Source organism: Pan troglodytes, chromosome 12, assembly GCF_028858775.2.
Source record: "Pan troglodytes isolate AG18354 chromosome 12, NHGRI_mPanTro3-v2.0_pri, whole genome shotgun sequence".
Lineage (NCBI taxonomy): Eukaryota > Metazoa > Chordata > Mammalia > Primates > Hominidae > Pan > Pan troglodytes.
Genome location: NC_072410.2, coordinates 121,232,099 through 121,256,175, shown reverse-complemented (window position 1 = coordinate 121,256,175; position 24,077 = coordinate 121,232,099). Strand labels below are relative to the sequence as shown.

General features: G+C 50.6%; 1 protein-coding gene across 4 annotated transcripts in view; it reads right to left on the bottom strand.

The window, feature by feature from the left end:
• Positions 1-2,551: 2,551 nt before the first annotated feature.
• The window catches only part of PXDN (peroxidasin), a 118,067-nt gene continuing 96,541 nt past the window's right edge, over positions 2,552-24,077 (bottom strand). For 2 of the 4 annotated variants that reach the window (XM_063789390.1, XM_016946093.4), the window contains 8 exons: positions 23,898-24,055; positions 18,446-19,949; positions 14,894-15,028; positions 13,699-13,907; positions 9,591-9,711; positions 9,135-9,267; positions 6,071-6,184; positions 3,796-4,983 (listed from right to left, as the gene is read on the bottom strand). In XM_063789390.1, coding sequence (XP_063645460.1) covers positions 4,864-4,983; positions 6,071-6,184; positions 9,135-9,267; positions 9,591-9,711; positions 13,699-13,907; positions 14,894-15,028; positions 18,446-19,949; positions 23,898-24,055 — 2,494 coding nt within the window. In that variant the 3' untranslated portion in view covers positions 3,796-4,863. Of the gene's footprint in view, positions 4,984-6,070; positions 6,185-9,134; positions 9,268-9,590; positions 9,712-13,698; positions 13,908-14,893; positions 15,029-16,406; positions 16,487-18,445; positions 19,950-23,897; positions 24,056-24,077 lie in introns of those variants that run through there. The other 2 variants (XM_016946097.3, XM_063789391.1) reach the window with 2 other exon arrangements.

The following is a 24,077-nucleotide window of genomic DNA, read 5'->3' as shown; positions in this document are numbered from 1 at the left end:
AGGAAGCTGCAGAAATAGACTCTGAAGCTAGCAGAGGTTGGTTCTGAGGTTTAAGGAAAGAAGCCATCTTCACAGCATGAAAGTGCAAGGAGAAGCAGCAAGTGCTGATGGAGAAGCTGCAGCAAGTTCTCCAGAAGCTCTGAGATCACTGATGAAGATGACTACATGAAACAACAGATTTTCCATGTGGACAAAACAGTCTTCTATTGGAAGAAGAAGCATTCCAGACTTTCATAGCTGGAGAGGAGAAGTCAATGCCTGGCTTCAAAGCTTCAGAGGACAGGGTGACTCTCTTGCCATGGCTGGTGCAGCTGGTGACCTTAAGTTGAAGTCAATGTTCATTTACTTCTGAGAATCTTCAGACCTTTAAGAATTATGCTAAATCAACTCTGCCCGTGCTTTATAAATGGAACAAAGCCTGGATGACAGCACATATGTTTATGGCACGATTTACTGAATATTTTAAGCCCACTCTTGAGAACTACTGCTCAGAACAAATCAATTATCTTCAAAATATTATTGCTCATTGACAATGAACTTGGTCATGCAAGAGCTCTAATGGGGATGTACAAAGAGATGAATGTTTACACAACATCCATTCTGCAGCCCATGGATCAAGTAATAATTTTGACTTTCAAGTAAGAAATCATTTCATTAGGCTGTAGCTGCCATAGACAGTGATTCTTCTAATGGATTGGGGCAAAGTAAACTGAAAACCTTCTGGAAAGAATTCACCACTCTAGATGCTATTAAAATATTTATGATCAATGGGAGCAGGTCAAAATATACACACTAACAGGAGTGCCTGTTAAAAAAGTTGATTCCTGCCCTCATGGATAATGCTGAGGGGTTTAAGACTTCAGTGGAGGCAGTAACTGCAGATGTGGTGGAAATAGCAAGAGAATTAGAAGTGGAGTCTGAAGATGGGACTGAATTGCTGCAATCTCGTGATCAATCTTGAATGGATGAGGAGTTGCTTCTTGGGGATAAGCAAAGCGAGTGGTTTCTTGAGATGGACTCTACTCCTGGTGAAGATATTGTGAACACTGTTGAAATGACAACATAGGATTTAGAATATTCCATAAGTTTATGTGATAAAGCAGCAGCAGGGTTTGAGAGGACTGACTCCAATGTTGAAATAAGTAATTCTGTGGGTAAGATGCTATCAAACAACATCCCTTACTACAAATAAATCTTTCATGAAAGTAAGGCTAAACCAATGCGCTAAGCTTCATTTTGTCTTACTTTCCAAAATTGACACAGCCACCCCAACTTTCAACAACCACCACCCTAATCAGTCAGCAGCCATTAACACCAACACAAGACCCTCCACCAGCAAAGAGATTACAGCTCACTGAAGGCTCAGATGATCGCTCACTATTTTTAGCCATAAAGTATTTTTAAATTAAGCTATGTACATTTTTTAGACATAATGCTTTTGTGCATGTAATAGACCATAGTGTAATGTGAACACAGCTTTTATTCGCACTGGGAAACCAAAAAAATTGTATGACTTGCTTTATTGAGATAGTCACTGATTGCGGTGGTCTGGAACTGAAGCCACAATATCTCCCAGGTATGCCTGTATTTATGTCATTTGACATATAATTTTGCACACCAGAAACAGGTATTAAGTGTTAATAACAAAAAGCAATAGGAATGTTTCAATGCATTCTACATATTATTAAAACAAGATACGTATGGTTAACTTTTGCTAGTTTTGCATTAGGCATTTCATTTAAATTAAAATTGGTATATGGCACTCATTCCCTCGTGACAGAAAAGCACCTAATTTGTCTTGTTGATTGAGGAGTGTTCATCCCATGTTCATAAACATTCCATGAAAGCAGCTCAATTTATCATTCTAATTTTGAAATGATTTGGCAATTTTAACAACATAATATTTAATTTTCGTTAATATTTCATTTTTCTCCTTACATAGATGAGTAGTATTTTTTCCAGGCCCTATAAAGATGCCCTCAGATCCATTCCAGTTTCCTTTAGAGCAGCATCCTCTCTCCCACCCAACCACAGCCTGAGGGGCTCAGCAATTGTCACATGTCATCCCCGACTTCTGGCCCCAGAGCCACACATAGCTCAGGCCTGGAAAGGGAGTGTCTGTCTTCCGTGCACTGTGCCCTCCTGACCTGCGCTCTTGCTTCTGGAAAAGCATCTGCCCATCTCAGACACCTCGGTGTGTGAATTGCTTGTACACTCCTCTCTGACAAAGAAATGTCCTTCTCCACAGCACCAAGATTCCAGGAGACAAGGGCATTTATTTGCCAGAGGTTTTTCTCAAGAGCTCACTCCCACCTGCCAAAATTCAGTCGGGTTAAAGCATCCCAGCTGCTTCGGAAAAGGAAGTCAACTTTATCTAATACCTTATTTTTAGTAATTTTTTCACATTTAGTCACAAAATGATTAGTGACTAGGACAGTTCTGGGGCTTCTTCCTGGACCTACCTCCTTCCCTTCTCAGGCTTTTGATCTCACCTGGAAAAGTTTTAGCCTCATGTACTGGTTTCAGGTAAAAAAAATAAAGCCATTCTCCATTTGAAAATGTGACCCATTTATTTGAACTGAAAGGCATCATTACAAAGTGCAAACATTTCTTTGGTAATGAACTGAATACAATGGTCATAAAAAAGGCATTTGGCTGTTGGAGCAGTTAGAAAAGTAAATAAATATGTACATTCCACTCCTGTTACAGCCATCCCGCACAGTGGCTGCTAGACACGCTCACCCAGGCACTGCCCACTGTTCTGATTACAGAGAGTATCAAACTGGTGATTCCGCAGACATTTTGGTTTGAATTACAGAATTTTTTTTGGTAAATCACAGTCAGCTTCCCCCTTTGGCTTAGACAACACAATTCCTTGTGACTGGCCCAGACCGCACATTACGCAGGTGTGCTGCAGGTGTGCCGCCTCAGCACTGCGACCACGAGGCCTCCAGGGAATGGAAGAGGCACAGAACACTCCCAGAACCCAGAATCTGCTGTCATCTGAGTGCCTGAGCAACTTACATAACCATCAGCTTTTAGACGAACTTGCACATTTCCTATTTGACAGAAATCTCTTCCACAATTTGGTCACTACATTTGACTTGCTATTTCAAAAGAAGTCCACATGTCATGAAACACCAACCAATTTTTATCAATCACTTACCAATATGAGGTTAAGAAGTTAAGACAACCATTTTTACAGATAAAACACATGAATCCAAGGACCTTCCTCACAGCTGAAATGCTGCCTCTGCCGCAGCAACTTGGCCGGCCCGTGCTGGAAGGGTCTGGGTGTCTCCTTGGGAGGATGTGCACCTGGAACACGGGTTGTGCACAAATCACACCAGGCACTGTATGCGCCCATCCTGTCAGAAGGAAGCTGGCCTCCCCCACCCCATGGAAGCCTCGACGCCATACCCCAGTGCTGGACACCTGCCACCCTGAACCGAAACGGCCCCTGACCTCAGGGGCTCCCTCCACCACCTCAGCTGGGCCTTGCTGCGGGCAGGTGGCCTGGACCGTGGTGCCTCGTGTGCCCAGCACTGTGCCTGGCACATGGTGGATACTCAGGTCAGCGTGCTGCACTGAAGCTGTGTGTTCGGGGAAAGGTTGCTCAGAACACAGATCGCTTTGTATTTAGAGAAAAATGGAAGGTTTTGGTCAATTAAAGAGAGACCATGAGGTATGAGAGTTGATTTTCACTGACGTCTAAAAGAACTTTGCATAGTGGAAATGGTTTTTCTGCCATATCTAATACCTAAAAAATGGACACAATTTCATAAAACATCATGCATTTTAAAAATACAAATGAGGTATAGGGATTCTTTTTTTTTTTTTTTTTAACGCACTCACACAACCTGAAGTTAGACAGTTCCCGACACTTGAGCTCCTCCTCCCTTGGGAAGAGCCATCCGGAGGCGGCTCTTGTTCAGGACGTGGACGCAACCAGGGCCGGCTGGGAGCGGCGTTGTCAACACACACGCTTGGCCCTCGGCAGGTATCAGATACACAATGGGATGAAGGAGGTTTTTTCACATTTGGTTCACAACTAGGCAGTATGTGTGCAAGTGACAGCTGAAAGCAAACCTGTTTCTAAATGTGGCTTATGAATGTTCTAATCAAGTGTGGAAGGAGCTGACACACGGAGAGTCACAGGCTATACAGCTGCTTCGAGCAGCGGGAATGTTTGTCTTGGGATTAGATGCTGACGTGTGGTGAAATGTTACAGAGAGCCCAGAGGAAGGAGGAGTTCAGAGGTTCCCAGGGAAGAGGCCGGGGGCTTGCACTGCACCCCCAGACAGTGTCCCTGTGAACGCTCTCATCAAAGGTTCTGTTCCATTTGCCAAACACCAATTTTCTTTTTAAACATAGCTTGTGATGGAACCCCGATTTCGGTGAGCCCCTCTGGCAGCTCCGAGACTCACCCCACCTGCGGGTGACAGGTCTGCCGGCTCCTGGCATCTGAACAAGGCAAGGCTGACATATAGAGGTATCCTGCTTTATTTAAAAAGAAATGGTGTTGGGAGGCAAAATCAATTTAGGCGCCTAAATGATTCAACTGTGCAATTTAATAGTAGCACCAATTTTTCATTTTAAAAGAATTAAATAAAAACCTGAGAAGTCTAACATGAAGCTAGGACTCCTGCCTGCTTCCCTTCAGGCACCTGCTGTGCCTCCTTCTCCGCAGATGCTCTGGTTGGAAGCCTCCTGCACTGCCTTCTGTAACAGCACCAGCTGGACGTTGTCATGAAATGTCACGAGTTCTGGGTGTTTCCTGGTCTGCAGCCCGCAGCTCCCTGCCATCGGCCACCCGATCTCACGATGGCACAGCAGACAAACTCTGAGGAGCCTCCCAGGAGCCTAGGGCTTTTCCTCCGCCCTCTTCTGTAAGCAGACTGGACAGCAGGCCCCTGGGATGTTCACGGGGACAGCACAGGTGGCAGGGGGGCAAGCTTCCACAAAGCAGGTGACCTGCCCATCCTGGAGAAGAGAGACGGAGCACAGCCTGTCAGCTCTGGGATGGCCTTCAGGTGAGCAAAGCCTGTCAGCTCCGGGACAGGCGTCAGCCACGGCCATGAGTCAGGCCTTGCCCCGAGGCCCCTGCCTTGCCCGCTGTACTTGCCCTGTGGGCATGGATTTTGTGATTCTCTTAGGATTTCATAGTTGCAGACAGGTAGGAGTTAATGGGAGCCCCCATAACAAGTCTCCCTGAGGCTCCCGTCCCACCCTTCCGTCCATGCCCATGGTCCTCTCACCCTGAGGGGCCAAGACCACCAGCTGGACACATCCTCCCACCTCACACCTGGATCCCCTTGGACTGTGTCTGGGGGTGGGCGTTGTCAGGAAGCAGGATGGGACTAGAGAGAGGGGGGAAGGGACAGGGCTTTGCTCTTCCCCGGTCTGCCCTTCCCAAACCTGACCAGCTCAGGGACACCGATGCGCGCCCTCTCCCAATGGCCATGGCAAGTGAGGTGCCCGGGCTGGCGCGCTGTCCTCACCATCCTGCCTCCTCACACTCACTATGCCCCAAGCTTTCCACGGAGCCTGGTTCCAGCCACATGTCTGTCCACTGCCGGCACCAGGGCACCCTCCACCTGCCACCAGTCTCCCTTTGCAGGGACTCCAGTGGCCTCTGTAACACCCCCAGCCCTGACTGGAGATGGGACAGGGCCAGTGGTGGGCAGGTCAGTGTTTACCCACCAGCTCTGCAGGGAGGAGCTGATCTACCCCATTCATGGGTTTCCGTGGCATGAGTATTCCTGCCACAGCTGGTGGGAGGTGAAGCCAGTGCACACAGGCAGCCCCAGGTGGCCCCGCACAGAGTAGGGGCTGCCCGCCCTCTGTGGGGTGGACCATGCTGAGGTTCTGGGCCTCCTAGCACGTCCTCTGTGCACAGAGAGCTGGGCTTGCCTGGTGCTTCCATAGGAGTGAAGGAGGGATGGAGGCCGGCACAGGTAGGTGGGGAGGGGCCTGGCCCTGACGTCTGGGCCACCCACCTGAGTGGTCACATGGGACTCTCGGACTTGCGTATACCTTAGGACATGAAGATAGAGCCCCCCATACTCACTTTGCATTCACAAATGGTGCATGCATCCTTTTTCCACTTGGTGTTGTTGGCGTGAGATTCGCCCCCGGCATCCACGCACTCTGTGGTACTGAGCCGTGATTCAAGTTTCTTTATCTGCAGCAAAGCAAAGAACATTCATTCATTGGGCACTTCAGAGTAACAGCTTGGCTCTTGTATTAAAAGATGTTATTTCACTGAAAATAATGCCTTAAAATAAACAACATTTGAGGGGAGTATTTCTGAAGAACTTTTACAGAATCTCCAACCTCCTTATTAGACTGGCGGGGGCTGACCACACGCCCCGATGGAAGACATTCCCACCACCGTGCTGTCAAAAACCGTAGTCACAAAGGCGACGTTCTCAGAGGACTGTGGGAGCAAGATTCAACCAGATGACGAGAACGTCCTGCACCTACACTTCCACCAGAACGAACGATGATCACTCAGAATCCCCAGAGTCAAGTCTGCCTTATTTTTCGAGTAACAACACCACTGGCTTTTCTCTGGAAGCACGGGGCCCCATAACAAGGTGACCTTTCCAACCGCTGTGCCGTGCACAGGGGTAGCAGAAGCCTCCTGGAAGGGTCTCCTTCCTCAAACCCTCTCTTGCATCTTGCAGGGCCGGGGGGCAGACAGGGTGACAGTGGCCGGAAATGCCTGGGCCATGAGGTGACCTTGGGAAGAGGCCACCCACAGCACAGCACCAAGCTGCAGCAGGGACCCTGCACTGCGGAGGGTCCAGCAATCTCCACGAGTGAGGGAAAAGTAAACTCGCACCTCATTAAAACCATCCTGATTTGGAGTTTTCCATCCCTTGCATTTGAACCTAAACTGTCTGTGATGTCTGAAATGAACACAAATTATTTATCATAAATATCCCAATTCTTCTAATAAGCCTTCTCATAAAGCATGCTCAGCCACAGGTAAGGCTGTCTGATGATGGCTGTGAATAACTTCAGCAAGCCACCCACTTACTCATGTCAATTAAAACATCTTCTTTGATCTCCTGTCAGCCATAAGTGTGTGGTCCCCAACCTGTGCAGCAGCAGTGTCTCACCTATGCACACATCATGCTGAAAAAGGTGGACGTCCCCTCACCGTACCATCTGCATTTCATAATGACAGCTGGACATCTAGGACCTAACTAGCCAAACAGTTACTCACTTTGGGAAATGCCTCAGATACGGCTTCTAAATGAAAGCCATCTTTCCTGCATGCCTCATTCGTTAGCAACTGGCACTTAAGTTATCAAAGCTTAGAACTTTCTAGCTGAAACCATGGGAAAAAAAAAAAAAAAAAAGGAAGCCTCAGGAACAGTGGCACAGGGGCCAGAGAGCACTTAGGGGTGGCAGCCAGGATGGTCTGCAGAGGTTCCAGGTGACCTGCATGTCACCTCTGTGTCTGCGGCTGACCTGCTTTAATTCACAGCCAGAGAGAAGCAGTGACCACGCCGGCCTGTGTGTGCCTCTGCAGTCACCAAGATACACGAACACCTCTGCACACATGGGGTGCAGGGAAATGACCACAGATGGCACACACCCTGTGCTGTCAGCAGCTGCAAAATCACAAGGAACATCCACATTTCTCAGACCCAGCGCTGCCACCCAGGGAGCTGCCCGTTCATCCTGAGGGTGGAAGGAAGTCCAGCATTGTGGACAGAATCAGCAACATGGGAGGGCACAGGGCGTTGGTATTTGCCGACACAGGTGGGGTGGCTGGTCCCCCTCTGCCTCTGCTATGCTGTCCAGGGTCACCTGTGCACAAGGCCTGCCCTGAATGACCTTGGGGTTGACAGACCCCCCTCCCCAGTGGACCCCCCTAGGGCACCCAGGCCCCAGCACGGACCCCAAGGGTCAGCCTGGGTTTGTCTCTGCTTCTCTCCTAGTGCCAGGTGGAGCTGAGTGAACACTGCATGCTGTCCACTTGGGCAGCTGCTGAGGGATGTGCACCTGGTCTCTAGGCTGCAGAGGGAGGAAGACCTGCCACATGCTGTCCACTTGGGCAGCTGCCAGGGGATGTGCACCTGGTCTCTAGGCTGCGGAGGGAGGAAGACCTGCCGCACACTGTCCACTCTGACAGCTGCCTGGGGACTTACACCTGGTCTCTAGGCTGCGGAGGGAGGAAGACCTGCCGCACGCTGTCCACTCTGACAGCTGCCTGGGGACTTGCACCTGGTCTCAAGGCTGCAGAGGCAGGAGGACCTGCAGCTGCACGGGATGAGGGGGCAGGCACAGGAGTAGTCAGGGTACCTCTCCCTGTGGCTGGGGGTTACCTTGGGGCTACACTAGGAGATGATGGAAGTTTCTCCCAAACCTAAGGGCTAAGAGTCCTGTGAGTAGGAAAGGAGCTGTGCTTACAGATTAAATGTGCTGCAGACAGCCAGGACCTGCGCACCTTGGGAATCCCATCCACACCAGCGGAGTGAGGGCACTTCCTTTTATTTAGCCATAGGTCTCAATCTCCACCCCCTTACGTAAAATCCCAGAGATAACCCCCACCACAGGCACTGAAGAAAGCAGAAGTAAGTTCCTGGGATAGGAAGGAGAGGACAGAACTCATTTCCACAGAGCGCCAGAGAAGAGCCCCGTCTGAAAATCCCTGTGGTCGTACCACAGACACCAGGACTTTCCTCACACCCAGAGAGGCTGGATCAGTTGTGGAGGGCTGACCTGGAAGTGCCTCCTTACCATGCCCTGGGAGAGATGATTCAGAGTTATTCCTGAATAAGAGGCTTAAGAACAGGACTTCATGTCTGAACTCTCCTACAGCATCCTAATCCTGTGTTCCCTCCAGCAAGGTCACCTGGCTGGCAGTCCCACGGCCGTGACACAGATTGCCCCTGCCTGGTGACCCCCATCTGCTGGGAAACCCAGGGACACCAGTGGCACATGGCCTGGCCCGACCCAGCGTGCAGAAATGACACCCCCAAGGCTCCAGGGTCTGGGTCCCGTGTGGGCAGTTGAACAGTTGCCTGGGAATAAAACGCTATACCCAGAAGGTTCGGGCAGGGCTGTGCTGCTGTGGAATCTTGGAGTGGGGGGACACAGGCCGCCAGGCACCTCACCTGTGTTCTGAGGTCTGTGATGGTCTTCTGCATTTCCAGAACAAACTCTCTGAAGTCATTTGTCCCAGGTGCATCTGAGCGTGTGCTGAAGGCTGAGGTGCTGTTGCTGAGATGTTCCCCCTGTCTCCCAACACTGTGGTGAGGGGAAAGGAGGAGGAGGGAAATATAACCTCGGCAGCTCACGCCGGGTCTCATTTCAAGGTTTCCTGGGTGTGCACCGCCCCTGATGCTCTGAGCTGGGTCTCATTTCAAGGTTTCCTGGGTGTGCACCGCCCCTGATGCTCTGAGTGGGCAGCACAGCAGGACGCAGGCTGCGGCCTGGCCCCCAGTGCCCTGGGACGTCCCTGCCAGGAACCATCCTCGCCACAGGCCCACAGCAGGATGCCGGTCCTGCTGCCCGACGCCCGCGGTGCGAGGGCCCCTCTGCACATCATTTGACCTCAGAGACCACCATACCTGGGTATTTTCCGTGGTCTTGTTTTCTTGGTCGGCTTGTCCTCCTGGTAGCTGAACTCAAGAGACCGTCTGCCTCGGAAATGATAGGAAAAGGCATTGAACTGCCCCCTGGTCCTACAGTCTAAAATGGAAGCACAAAGCAGAATGTCAGCTCTGAAGGCTCTGACCTCGGGGAAATTAAGCACATCCTGCCAACTTTGAAGTCTTCACTGGCTGCCCGTGGAACAAACTGTGGCACATTTCAGTGAGGCAACCTGGCAGCTGGTCTGCGGCTCCTACCCTCTCCTGGTCTGAGGGGCCAAGCCTCTCTCCACCTGTGCCCCAGCCCTCATGACCTCCTGGTGCTGGCCGCCCTGAGGACAGCTGGGCACACTGAGGAGGCCCACCACGCCATCTAACCACACCCTCGCGGAGTTCCCTCCACCCACAGATGGAGGCTCAGGCACTCTGCCTCAGAGATCAGAGTCTGCTGTTTCTGGGGGTCCCTCCCCGATGGCCAGGTGACAATCTGCACTCTGGAGTGCCTTAAAATTATGCTACACTCCCTACGTCACACTGCCAGCCCCACTGTCAGACAAGAGGCGGCCTGACCCTGCTTCTCCTGAATGTAGCCCGAACACCTCCCTGCCTAGGTGTGGCTTCCTTCTCAACCTGTGGTGGACTGAGAAGCCCTCAGTGCTATGCCTCACCTGAGCCCCGGGTGAGTGAGGGGCCCTCAGTGCCATGTCCCTCCTGGTCCCCGGGTGAGTGAGGGGCCCTGAGTGCCGTGTCCCTCCTGGTCCCCGGGTGAGTGAGGGGCCCTGAGTGCCGTGTCCCTCCTGGTCCCCGGGTGAGTGAGGGGCCCTCAGTGCCGTGTCCCTCCTGGTCCCCGGGTGAGTGAGGGGCCCTCAGTGCCGTGTCCCTCCTGGTCCCCGGGTGAGTGAGGGGCCCTCAGTGCCGTGTCCCACCTGGGCCCTGTGGACACACTATCTAACGAAGTGATGGGGTGTTCAGTCTGTCTTGTACATCATCCCCACCCAAGAAAGCTGTGGCAGAGCACGAAAGTGAAGGGCAAATATGGACCTTTGCAAAATGCTAATGTCTCAGGAAGCCACTGGAGTAGAAATTCTATGAGAAGAGAAGAGGCACGTGCAGCATACACCTCAGACCCCATGCTAGCTTTCCTGTCTCCCTTGAAGGGCGGATGGCTCCTTCTGGTCTAGCATTTGTCTGACTGGCTGGAAGAGTATCTTCAAGACAGAGACCTAAAGCTCCCTCTGCCCCCACAGCGGAGCCCATAAACAGTCCCACTGAATGTGTTTATTTCCGCAGTTAACTATACAGCTTCTGAGTAAACCCAGCTGGCTGGACCCCTCGCTTATTCCACCCACAAATCGTCTCAGGAGCAGAGAAGAGCAGAGTTTCTTAAAACTTCTGGGCACACAAATACATCATAAAACAGCAGCTGCCTCCCAGACTACCGCAGCCCCTCCCAGCAACACCCAGGGTCAAGAATGAGCCTCACTGGCAGGTGGCGTCCACCCAGGGCTGTGCAGGTCTGGGGTGGGTCCCTGGTAGAATTACAGGGTGACAGGGAAGCAGCAGGGCCAGGACGCGGTCCCAGGCACTGTGGGGTCCCTGCCAAAGTGCACACCAGCCCCAACCCCAGGACTCTTTGATGGGACCTCTGTCCCTCCAGGATGGCCGTCTCTTCCTCACACCCCAGGGCACGGCTGGGCCACACCTGCTCAGCGGCCTGGCCTGCACCTGCTCTGTGCTGCCCAGGCTGGCCAAGCCAGGAGCAGGCTGGCTTCCCAGACCTAGTGCAGACCCCACACAGCACTTGTTGTAGGCATCAATGAAGCAAATGATGAAAAGTTGTAGCTCAAAGACGTTCGCTTTAAATGTGTCTTTTTATTTTTTTATTTTTTTGAGACAGTTTCACCCTTGTTGCCCAGGCTGGGGTACAATGGCACGATCTCAGCTCACTGCAACCTCTGCCTCTTGGGTTCAAGCGATTCTCCTGCCTCAGCCTCCCATGTAGCTGGGATTACAGGTGCCCGCCACCACGCCCGGCTAATTTTTGTATTTTTGTAGAGACGGGTTTCACCATGTTGGCCAGGCTAGTCTCGAACTCCTAACCTCAGGTGATCCACCTGCCTCGGCCTCCCAAAGTGCTGAGATTACAGGCATGTGCCACCGCCCAGCCCCCAATGTGTCTTTTTAAAAAGTTTAATTGAAAAGTAAATAGCAATTGACATTTGGTTCTGTCAAATCTGAGTTCTGTTTTTGTATTTTTCTGCTGTATTTAGATATGGCTTTTGGGGTAAAATAAAAACAGGTAAAGCTTATCAAGTATTCTCTAAGCTGTGTCAGCTTAAGGCCATGACTGGTATTTTAAGAGGGAAAAGTGTCCGGAAGAAACAATGTCAGCAATTGCTTCAGCAGCTAAGCCTCTCCCACAGTGCCCTGAGAGGAGGAGGGGCTTGTAACATGAGGGGAACAAAGACTGGCTTTAAAGATGAAGTCTTTCAAAGGACTTTGGATTTTCTTAGCAAAAGAACAGAAAGCCTGGCTGTACTTCTTAATAAGCAGCTAACAGGGGCCTGGTAAAGTTATCAGAAAATGGGTTTTTGTATCATTGGCTTTTCCTAATCATTTTCAAGAGAACAATTTTCTACAAACAGAACAAATTTTCTACCATGCTTGTAGAAAAGCATTTTGAATTGGATAAACCAGTGAGGATATAAAACAAAAACAAAAACAAAACAAAACAATAAAACAAAAAAACAGATATAAGTTTCCAACAGATGTAATAACAAGCATGTAAATAATTTGGAAAATTGGGTACCTAGCAAGCATAATTTTATTTTTTATGTGAATTCTCCTATCATATATACTTCCATGCATGTGTGTGTGGGTGGTGGGGGGTGCAGATGAGGAGGCAGATGCAGGATTAGATCACACACACCCCACACACACCCCACAGGTACACACACTCCACACACACACCCCACAGTCGCACACAGACACACAGGCACGCACTCTCTTAGAAGAAGCTGCTAAAACACAGCTCTATTATCAGTGCAGATTTCAACGCTTACTAAATTAAATAAGATCTTGGCCAGAACTATTACTTCAGGAAAAATGAGGTGGTGGAGAATATGTGGACAGTGTCTGTACTTTGTGTGTCTCTTCTTAAACTACCAAGTGTCCACAGACACCACAAGCTCCACAGATTGCCGGGTGAGGCCGGGATCTGCCCCACCTCCCGGTCACGCTCACCGCAGGTCCCCAGATCTCCTCATTGTGGTGGGCCCTGCTTCTCTCACCACAAGAGTGAGTGCTCCACAACTTGGGTTCTAAACATCCCCAGTTGGGTATTTTATGGGGATCTGATCATAGTTTGAATAAAGCCAAAATTATGTTCAAATCAGTAATGGAAATGGAGGTTAACCAAGACTGGGAGTTAGGAATGCGAAGCAGGAACTCAGCCAGGAGAACCATCGCCTCACACAGCAGGCCACTGACGCCTCTGCAGGGAAGACGGACCTGGCACTCCAGGGCACGAGTGCCGGGGCTGTGGGACTGATATCAGGGCGTCCCTCAGCTACAGGGCCCCCCGCGCCAATCATGAGACCACCTCCTACCTGCAGGGCTCCTCACGAGATATTTGATAACATCTATCTTCAGTCACTTATGTTACAGATATTTACAACATTCAGATTAATTTTTAAGAAAACCTGATATATTTGCTATGCTTCTTCCATATTTTGATTTTCGTCTTTTATCTGGCTACACAAGTACTGGAAGCTAGACATACATTAGGCTTTAAGGAAAAATTAGGGGCACACCTTGCTGAAGTCTGGGTTTCTGTTTCTCTTAGTGTTTTAGTTATTCTGAATGTTCTCCCACAGCACTGCCAATTCCTCAGAATCACCAACTTTGTTTATATTTTTGGCTCCGCAGTCCATCTCAGCATGGATACAGCACAATTTAAATCTAAAGCTGAATATTTTGTTTTCAGTTTTCAAGATTAGGATGACATCTGCAGGTAATTAAGCACCCGCCAAGCAGTCACCAAAACCAGGGATGAAAAAGGAACAGACATGGTGCCCCTGGCACGCACCTTCACAGCAGTCCTGCCACACCCGGAGGTCCACCCTGGGGATCTCGTCACAGCTGCCGTAGCCGTGAGGGAACTCCGCCACCCTGAACACGTCGCTCTGCACCCGGGTGATGTTGTCCGCGTTGTCGCATAGGATCCTGGCCAGCGACGTCTGCTTGATCTGAGTCAGCTGGGCCGGGGAGAACACCCCAGGGTTCTCATACCACAACCTGGATCCCCCAAAATGAAAGCAGGATCAGAGAAGGGCAGGAGACTCACAGGTCACTAGGAGCTGAGTTAAAATCTCCCCTGCTTAGTTCACAGCAATACAGAAACCACTAGGTTTGATTAGGTGTCACTTAAAAATGGACTCACACACTGCTCACATCCCCTACCCCATAACAAAACCAAAGGCAGACAATCTGGTGTAAAAATGACAGTGTTGGCCAGGTGCAGTGGCTCACGCCTGTAATCCCAGCACTTTGGGAGGCTGAGGTGGGCGGATCACGAGGTCAGGAGATCGAGACCATCCTGGCTAACACAGTGAAACCCCATCTCTACTAAAACTACAAAAAATTAGCCGGGCGTGGTGGTGGGCACCTGTAGTCCCAGCTACTCGGGAGGATGAGGCAGGAGAATGGCGTGAACCCGGGAGGCAGAGCTTGCAGTGAGCCAAGATCGCGCCACTGCACTACAGCCTGGGTGACAGAGCAAGACTCTGTCTCAAAAAAAAAAAAAAAAAAAAAAGAACGACAGTGTTAGCTCTTCTGACTAGCAACAAAGACGATGGGCAACTTTAAAAAAACAAAACAAAACTGGCATGCCAGTTATTTCAGGTCTGCTGAAATAGTTTGTAATAGGTAGGGTCTGCCTTTCCACTACATTAAAGTAAAGTAATAACAGTAGACTAGAGATAAAACAAAGATCTTGCCCGAAGCCCAAACTCCTCTGAAGTCCCACAGTGGTTTAGCTGTATGGACTGTCCAACAGGTTTACAGGAACAGAAATATTCCTATAAATGAAGGGGTGGGAAAAGCATCATTGAACCTGGTATGGTTGAGTTTTGAGGCTGCAAGGACATGTAAGCCCAAGGCGGTGCACAGAAGACACCAGGGCCTCGTGCCTCCCTCAGTCTCAACCAGGACAGCTCTTCTCCTCTGGAGTCCCTAAGAAGGTGGCTTAGGAGTGTGCTCCCCTTTCTGGCGCACGTGCTCACCTGTCCCCATCTCGCAGGCGCTTGAACTGTGTGCTGAGAAGACACATCAGGGTGGGGCCCAGCCGGCTGCCAGGCACCAGGTCCTCCACCACGAGCGCCGGAAACAGGTCGATGTTGAGTGTCGAGCCATACAACCTAAAAAATAAAGAGAAAACTGAAATCTACCTAACAAAGCTGCACATGGTAAAAAATACAGCAAATATAAAAACAGTTCTTTCTTTCTATCACTATTTTACATTATTTAGAATTCTACTTAACAAAGAAAATATTTACTTCTTTGCTGCATCTCTCCACAATGCTTTAAAGGATTTTCCCTACTTTCTATTATATATGTGCGACACACACACACACAAACGCATTTATTATAACAAATTTAGAAAAGCCAAGAAAACATAAGGAAGAAAATTTAAGCCACACCTTTTCCGACTATTCAGGGATAACCACACTTAACATCATAATGTATACCCTTCCAATCTTTTTAAAATAAACATATGAACAATAAACTATATATAGCTAAATGTATATAGTTTATTGTTCATGTGTATTTTTAAAAGTATATACATTTTTAAAGAATAACATTTGATTCTACTATATATCGAAAATATATTTGCCATAAAGAAAATATCTGCTAAGCAAAGATAGGGCAAAAAACTTAGGTTTATGTGTTCAAGAACAAACATTTTCATCGACTTCTTCCAATTCCTTAGAAATATAGGCTTATAAGCAACATGTCACAACTTCTACTACGAATCAGCTAATCTCATCTTAGAACTCGACTACGCAGCAGATGATGCCTGTTTCAACTGCTATTCAAAGCTCTACTCGATTTTTAACATATATATATTCTATAATTCTCACTGCCCTTTTCTACAAAACTCAAATCAGTGACCACCAACTGAACCCTAGGATCAAGACAGATTTTGTTGCTTACTGAACAGGATGCACACAGGGCTGTGTCCTCACTGGCCATTGGTCTTACCATAGAATAAACACAATTTTATGTAAACTAGCATTTAGTCTTTCAAAGACAAATTGTCCCTTTTTCTTCTAAGTTCAATGACATTCAGGTTGAACTTCTAGCTCTAAGATGTCCCCTGGGAGTGAAACTTGGTCGGGAGGACCCTGGCAGCATCTGGTCTGTGGCTGAGGACAGCACACTAGGGCCACCAGAAGCGTCCACACCTTTTCCCAGAGGACTCCCTCCTGCTCCGGGCAGCTCCTGCTCTGGGTGCCTGCTCTCTTCTGTCCCCCACCGCTGGGAGGGACTCACAGGGGCTGGAATAGTCACATTCCTTAGGCTCACCAGAGTCTAAAGCCTCCACCTGAATCCAAGGAGCTTCCTCCAGGGAAGAGACCTCGCAGTTCTGGAATGTCCCACGGCGGGGGATGGGCAGCAGAGGCGAGCCCAGGCCAACGCCACGCCATCCACTTGCCATGCGGCCATGAAACACAAAGTAGACGAGAACTACACAATCTCTACAGTCTGCCGAAGGCAACCCCTCTGCCCTGTGAAGTCCTCCTGGCCCCATGGTCTCCGATGGTCATGCATCTTTTCTCATGTTTATGTTTCATTTCCCCTTAGTCAGCAATGGGCTGAGACAGGAAAACATAAATAAACAGACGAGGGGCTCAGTGTGTGGGTAACATCCTTAACTTCTTTACCAGGGGCCTAGCATGCAACACAGCCGCGGTCCACCTGGCGCTGGGCTCCACATCTAGCTCTTTTGAAATGTTTTGAAATAAGTTTGGCAAAAGAGAGAATCATCTGGGAGAGTAATCTGTGTCAGTTTGGACAAGAACAAAGGAGGATATTTAAGCACATAAAAAACACAGACAGTTCACATCAGTCCTAATTCAGCAAAACCATGATAAAAAAATTACACTGGATTAACGGAGTGCGCACACACTTCCAAATGCCAGTAATTTAAGAGCATTATTAAATGAATACTGGAACATATTAAATTTAATAGGACATCATGTTCATTTAGTCATAACTTACAATAAATTACAAGTAAAAAATCACTTTCCCCTAGAAGGCACAGGTCAGATCCTAACAGGGTATGTCCTAACTTCAGCGTTAATAACTTAGGAGTCAACTGCAGAGTCCATCAAATACAGGAAGACAGTCTTAAGAAGAAAGGGTTTTTCTTCTTTTTAAAACAATGTTTTTGAATGGGAATAACATCTCCTAATACACAGTGACCTGTGAATCTGATTCATAATCCAAGGACTGAGAAGAATCACAATGGGAAAACACTGATGAGCAATTATTTTATTTTTATTTATTATTATTTTATTGAGATGGGGTCTCTGTCACTCAGGCTGGAGTGCAGTAGCGTGATCTCGGCTCACTGCAACATCTGCCACCCAGGTTCAAGCAATTCTCCTGCTCAGCCTCCCGAGTAGCTGGGATTACAGGCGCCTGCCACCACGCCCAGCTAATTTTTGTAGTTTTTAGTAGAGGTGGAGTTTCACCATCTTGGCCAGGCTGGTCTTGAACTCCTGACCTCGTGATCCACTCACCTCAGCCTCCCAAAGTGCTGGGATTATAGGCATGAGCCACCGGGCCTGGCTGCAATTATTTCTATTTCCTTAAAATACAAAAAGCAAATAAACTGGTAGAAATAACATGAAAAAAAAGGTAGTGAGTAAAAGATGTGAATATCTAGCAAAAAGGAGAGCCGCTGAATGTCTCCACTTTGGGGAATTCTGAGTTAATGAGAACCCCACTGTGGCACCGAGTCCTGGGAAGGGGACTGGCTATGGACCAGGCAGCCCTGATCCTACCCCAGTCCTAGGCCTGGGTAGTGCTGTGGTCACTGCTTTGCCTGTAAAACTTTGCCATTTTTTCCACCCCACAGGGTCCGAGGTCTCCTAATCTACCTGGCCAGCTTCCCTTGTCTCAGAGGTGACAGCGTCCCGTTTTGCCTTTGTGGCAGAACAAGGAGAACCGCACCCACAGGTGATCAAGGCTGTGGCTCAGAAGCAGCGCCATCTGTGGCAGTCATGGGCAGGTGGCTCCACAGGCCTGGGTCTGGGCAACACAGTGAGTATGGAAGATGCTACAGGCCAAGGCTTAGGGGCTGGTGGCCCCAAGGGCCCAGATCTGCAGACACCAAGCTCTGCCTCTCTCTCTGCCCCTGATACAACAGCAGGAACCCGAAGCTGCCCAACAGCCACAGTGTCAGTTTTGGTGTTTTCTGGTGCGAACAGTGTATTTTTCTCTGCAGTCAACCCCTCTGCCAGAAAAGTATAGCTCATCTCTAAGCTGAAAATGTGCCACAGCTCAGCAAAGCTCCTCTCTTGGAAAAAAACAGGCCGGTGGAAGGGCCCTCCACCGTCCATCCACCCCTGGCTCTGCCCCCTCCCCACAACCACGCAGCCACGGGAGGCTGCAGGTTCCCATCTCGACCTTCATGGACTTGACCTTCATCTCACCTCTGCACGACACGAACAAAACTCACACACAGAGACAAATAACACACACACCACAGTTCAGGTGTTCCAGGTGCCTAGGTACACAAGCCATCCCACACAGCCTCTTCAGCTCACCTTTTCAGTTTCTCCCGGATCTCAGGGTTTTTAATCTCATTTTTCAGGTCCTCGAACGTGTGTGCGGCCGATAGATTGCAGTAGACCCTGTAGTCGTGGTAGGGTGGGATCCCGTGGTCCCGGCCCCGCTGGATGTTGATGGCCGCCAGGTCCAGAGCCACCGTGTGTGCCATGGAGAACAGCCGCTCCGTGAGCTCCGTGTTCAGCAGCTGCGAGGGCACACGCATTTTCCCCGCCACCCCGAACAGCCCCCTGAGAAGCGGATCGATGCCGCCCTCATTCACAATCCGGAAGGGAGAGAAGAAAGCTTTGTGAAGGGGGAGGTGATCTTGTGCAATGGGCTGGAAGTTCTCGTCCAGCCGGTAAAGCAGTGGGTTGACGAGCGTGTGGCCAAACCTGAAGGCCGCGGTGGCGAAGGCGTTGAAGATGCCAGCATTGATGCCGGGGTCGTAGCCGTGGTACTCTCCCAGCGTCCTCATGCCCACCTCCCCCAGGATCTTCGGGAGCCAGTGCTGGTAGGTGATGTGCTGGATCTCCGCGCCCACGATCTTCCTGGTCTCATAGTAGATGGTGTCGCCGTCCCAGTGCGGGTTCAGCTTGAGCAGCTCCGTGGCAATGCGGTTGTGCTCGCGGAACCACAGCGTGTGCATGCTGGTCAGGCCCAGCTGCTCGTTGGCGCGGTGGTCCCCGGCCAGGAAGCAGGGGATGGGGCTCTCGTTCTCGTCCCGCATGCACTCCGTGGGCGGCCCGGTGGCGAAGGGGAGCAGCGGCTTCCCGGACCGCTGCACGATGCCCTGCCGCAGCAGGCCGCGGTGGCTGGCCAGGTCGCGGATGCTGCGGGCCTCATGCTCCGTGCTCCCGTACACGTTGGATGCGTCGATGTAGGAGGTGAGCTGGTTGATCTGCTCCCGCGGGTACACGGAGTTCATGAGCAGCGAAGTCATGCCGCTGCCGCACACAGGGCTGGAGCGCACGAAGAACATGCAGCGGGCCCCGCTCCTGGCCCGGGAGTCATTGGGGGGGATCATGACAGAGAAGCAGGGGGGGTCGTTGCTGCACACGGAGCTGCAGTGCTGTCCGTCGGAGAAGCGTGCCTGGCTCAGGGCCACCACCGTGGAGTCGAGGTCGTGGTCCAGGAACTGGCCCCACTGCATCAGCATGTGGGTGAACTGCTCGTCGGGTGTGACGGTCTCCGTCCCGATCAGGGTGGTGGACACCAGGCGCGGCATGGGAAGGGCGTGCCCGTTGTACAGTCGGTGGGGGTTGATGCCCCGAGGGGTGTTGAAGCCATTCTCGTACACGGATTTCAGCAGGCGCTCGAAGGCGGTCAGCGAGGCGCCCCACATGGGGTGCTGCAGGTTGTTACAGGTGCCGTCGTGCGTCCGGTACTTCTGGTGGAAGCACATGTCCGAGCAGTTGTTCACGCGCCGGTGGGCGGTACAGCCCGACAGGTTTGCGATGAGGTTCAGGTACTGTGGAGACACCAGGTCGTTGTAGTGGTAACCTGGGACGTGGAGAAAAGCAAGACGGCACTCAATTCCCCTGGAGGATGTGTGAGGGCCCGGTACCCCTTGGCACCTCTGCCGCTGACATGGGGCTATCTACCCCCAGCTCATGAAACCTGTTGTGTGCCATGCAACGAGCGCTTCCTGCTGGAAATCTGCTCACCTCCTGTTTGGTAAAACTGCTCCTCCCCTCCTCCAGCCCCAAACACAGGTATTCTCTCCACAGCCCCAGTTTCTGGGCCCTGTCTCCCCTCCCCACTTAGCAGTCTCATGGTTTCAACCAGCAGCTCTCCTCTGGGAGACCCCTAACCGATGGAGCCCGACCCACGTTGACCAGTCCAGGCTGACACTGTTCCAACCTCACTTTAAACGCCCCGTGTAAGAGACAGTCACCACACCTCCACACGAGTGCACACCATCGGTCTCCACAGGCCACCGAGCAGGGCATTTCCTGACACCTGTCACTGCACATCTCGGTCCACTGAGGCTTCATGCTGTTCCCTCAACGTCCAAAAGAGTGCCACTTCCTTTCACGCTGCCTCAAAATGTTCCTAGTCGCCGCACCCTCCTCTCCATTCCTCTGGCAGAATCCTGGGACTGATTTCCATGGCACTGGCCTTCACTTCCAGAAGGGCCTCCTGCCTGGTGGAGGTCATCCACACGCCCTCCCCACAGCAAGCGCACGCTCCCATGAGCCTGGCACAGGCTCCGACTAGGTCACCTTCTTGCTCAGAGACCTTCCGTCTTTGCCCACTAGCTACAGAAGAAATTCCAAACATGGTAGCCTGGGCCATCACTCCACAGATGAAAGAGATCTTCCTAAGTTCAGATCCTAGTCTTCGCCTTCAAGACACCTGCTCCAAGCAACAGCTACTCCACGTCCTGGGGTCAGACACACTCAGATCTCTGTGTTCGCCAAAGTGCTTCCTCCACATATTCATACATCCTAGGCCTTCACCTTCCTCAACACTCCTCCTTTCCAGGCACATGTCATGCCTGCCGAAAAGCTACACACACGCACACACTCATGCACACTTAAATGTTTTCCACTCACACATGCACACACTCACATGCAAACATGCTTACAGAGGCACACTCACACTTTCACGTGTGCACATACTCACAGAGTTCCAAGCCATCACTGCTTCTTTTTTCTAAAGTTTCTCCAGCCCATTTCTGCTTGTCAAGATCACAGGTATCACTATGGACACCTTTAAACAAGAGACAGCCCCTTTTCTGTGGGGGAGCGGTGTCCATAACACCCACATAAGAATGCAAAGAATTGGAAGTGAGGCATTTTCCAGGCTGGGGAGAATAAGTCAGAAACACACACCCTGGTGTGTTGGGTGGGAAAGGTCTGTGCAGGGAACATGAACCCCGGGCTCCCCTCAGCCCCTGGTTCTGTTCTGTCTGACTTTTCCCAGAGGCTGAAACAGTGAGCTGAAACATCTGGCCCTATTTTCACAGCTACTCCTAGGAAGTCCTACAGAATTATCAATCTTGAACATCCATAGAGCCAAGAAAGCAGAGTGCCAGGAGAAAAAGCACTTCCTCCCAAATGCCTGGCTGGGCTGTGGGGCTGGTCTCCGGGCTTTCCTCCAGAATGTTCACTTTTTCCGTGGCGTTGGCCATTGGTTCAGAGGCAGACCAGACCCGCCAACCAGAGCAGGTGGCACCGACCCTGGCCCCAGTTTCCCAGGACTGGTTTGCCCACATCTGTCCTCACCCCATGCAGAGTGGTCACGCAGCCCGATGCTTGAAAATGCATCAAACCATGTTGCTTCTCTGCAGGAAACCCTAAGGTTCCCATTTCATACACAGCCAACGACATATCCTTATATTCGCTCCCAGGCCCTTTCTGGTGGAGCACAAATCTCCTTGACTTTATCAGCCCTTCCCCACCCCCTTTCCAGCCACAGTGACCACCTGCTGTTCCACTATGCCCCAACGTGCCCCGCCTCCAAGACTCTGCATGTGTGGTCCCCTCAGATGCTCCAGGGAGGCCCCCTCGCCCTTGTGGGGTCCCTGCTCACGTGTCACCTTCGCCCATGGGGAACAGCACCCCATCCCAGCCAGGGCACCACCCACCTCCCGCCTGCTGTTTCTCTCTGGGTCACTCGCTGGGGCTTCTTATGTGCAGGGGCCTCTCTCTGGTTTTCCATCTGCATTTCTCTGGAAGGTCTGATCTTTGAGGGCTGAGGTTTTTATTTCTTCCGTTTGTGACTGTAGGCCCTGGCCCAGGACAATGACTGGCATAGAGGGTGTGCCCTGACAGGCAGGTGGAACGAATAAGTGAAGAAATGAGTGCCTGCATGTGCACCTAACTGCTGCTTGGGTAAACAGCAAATGTATAAAATGATTTCACATTGTTGGGGTGATTTTACTCTTTCCTTTCTGTCTTTCCCTGAGTCTAAATCTTTCTATAATTGGCATGTAATGACACACAATGGACATGCAATTCCTCACAAGGAACAGCTTCCAACAGCCTGGCTTTGAGGAGACATTTCCAGATGGCTTTATTTCTGTGGTGGCGGCAGAACCCACTTGCTGGGCTGCCACAGTAATGTTTAAAGATCTGATCCTGTAACTAAATGAAGAAAGGTAGGGAGTAGCAAGAAATTACACTTAGTAACTCCCTCTTCATTCTCTGGAGAAGAGAACATGGCCTTTCTACCAGGAGACTGGCACCAGGGACTTGGGAAGGGGCTGGGACCCATGCCTGGTACCTCTCATCCTAGTCTCCCCCTGCACCTGACAAGCAGAAAGTGCCCAATAAATACTTGTTGAAATAACAAAATGGGCTCTGATGCTTCTCCCCAAGAATGTGCCTGGGAGGTGAGGCTGGAGTTTCATCCATCGAGAAAAGCAGAAACATCCAGAGGTCTCCAACATTTCCTGCCCTGCCCCCGCCCCCGCCCCCAGCCACGAGAGGCCAGGAGAGGATCAGGAAGCAGGAGCTGCGGAACATACAGCTTCACATTGGCTGGTGCCCAGGCTTCAGCACCAACAGGGCTCCAAAACCTAACAGGACGGGGCTGGCTCAGAGCAACACTCTACTCCGAAGACAGGCATATATCACCCTACAGGTCTCAATTCCACGTCTCTTTCATTTAACCATTGAAGAACATTTTTTGCTCTAATCGTAAAAGTTATGCTCAATGAAAACAATTTGGAAAACTGAAAAATTATAAAGCAGTTCTTTCATCCCACAGGGACAGCTACTGTCACATTCTCCTCCGTGCTCTGTGTGTGTGTGTGTGTGTGTGTGTGTGTGTGTGTGTGTGTGTACAGAACCATGAGTAACCAGCTGCTGCTGAAAATGATGTTTTTACATGAGAAAGTCAGGGTCTTCTATGGGTTCATCAATAGTACTACTACCAGCAAGGACAATCATGACATGTAAAGGCATCTGTTATTTACTGGGCAACGGCAAAGTGCCAGAGCAGAGTGAGTGGGGGACATACCTCCCCCAACAGCATCTCCACACCAGCCCGAGGTGATCTCATCAGCTGGTTTCACAGACCCGGGACTCTTCCAAAACAACCCTCCTAATACGCATGGCACCGCATTCCCAGGACACAATGTCACTCAGGGAGCAAGCACGCTGCCAAGTCCTCCCTTATGGCTCATTTGTTGCAGAGGGACTGGGCTTGCATAACCCACCCTGGCCAGGATGGCATAACCCACTCAGGGCAGGTGGACCTGCTGTAGCCTGACCAGCACTCCAAGGGACTTCACGTCCCCCAGAGATTCCTATTAAACCAAAGTGAGAGCGACAGGGCTGTAGGGCTCAAGAGGAATCACAGTTTAAGGAAATAATTTCACAGTTCATAAGCACAGTGGGAAAGAAAATGCTGGAACTCTTCCCTAGGAATGTGACTTAACTGAGGCGTGTTCAACCCCGTTACTCAGGCCATGGAGGAGGAAGAAAAGGCTTTGGCACTGACTTGTTCCGTTGAGGTCGACCATCAAGCCATGCTGTACATGCTCCTGAATGAGCTGCAATGTCCGTTCAAAGATTTCTCCCGCCCGTGCCTGTTCAACTGTGTAAGGATCCCTCGGATACCGGAACAAGGCCAGCAAATCATTTGGAGAACGAGGACGGCTAACCAGAGTTTAGGGAGAAA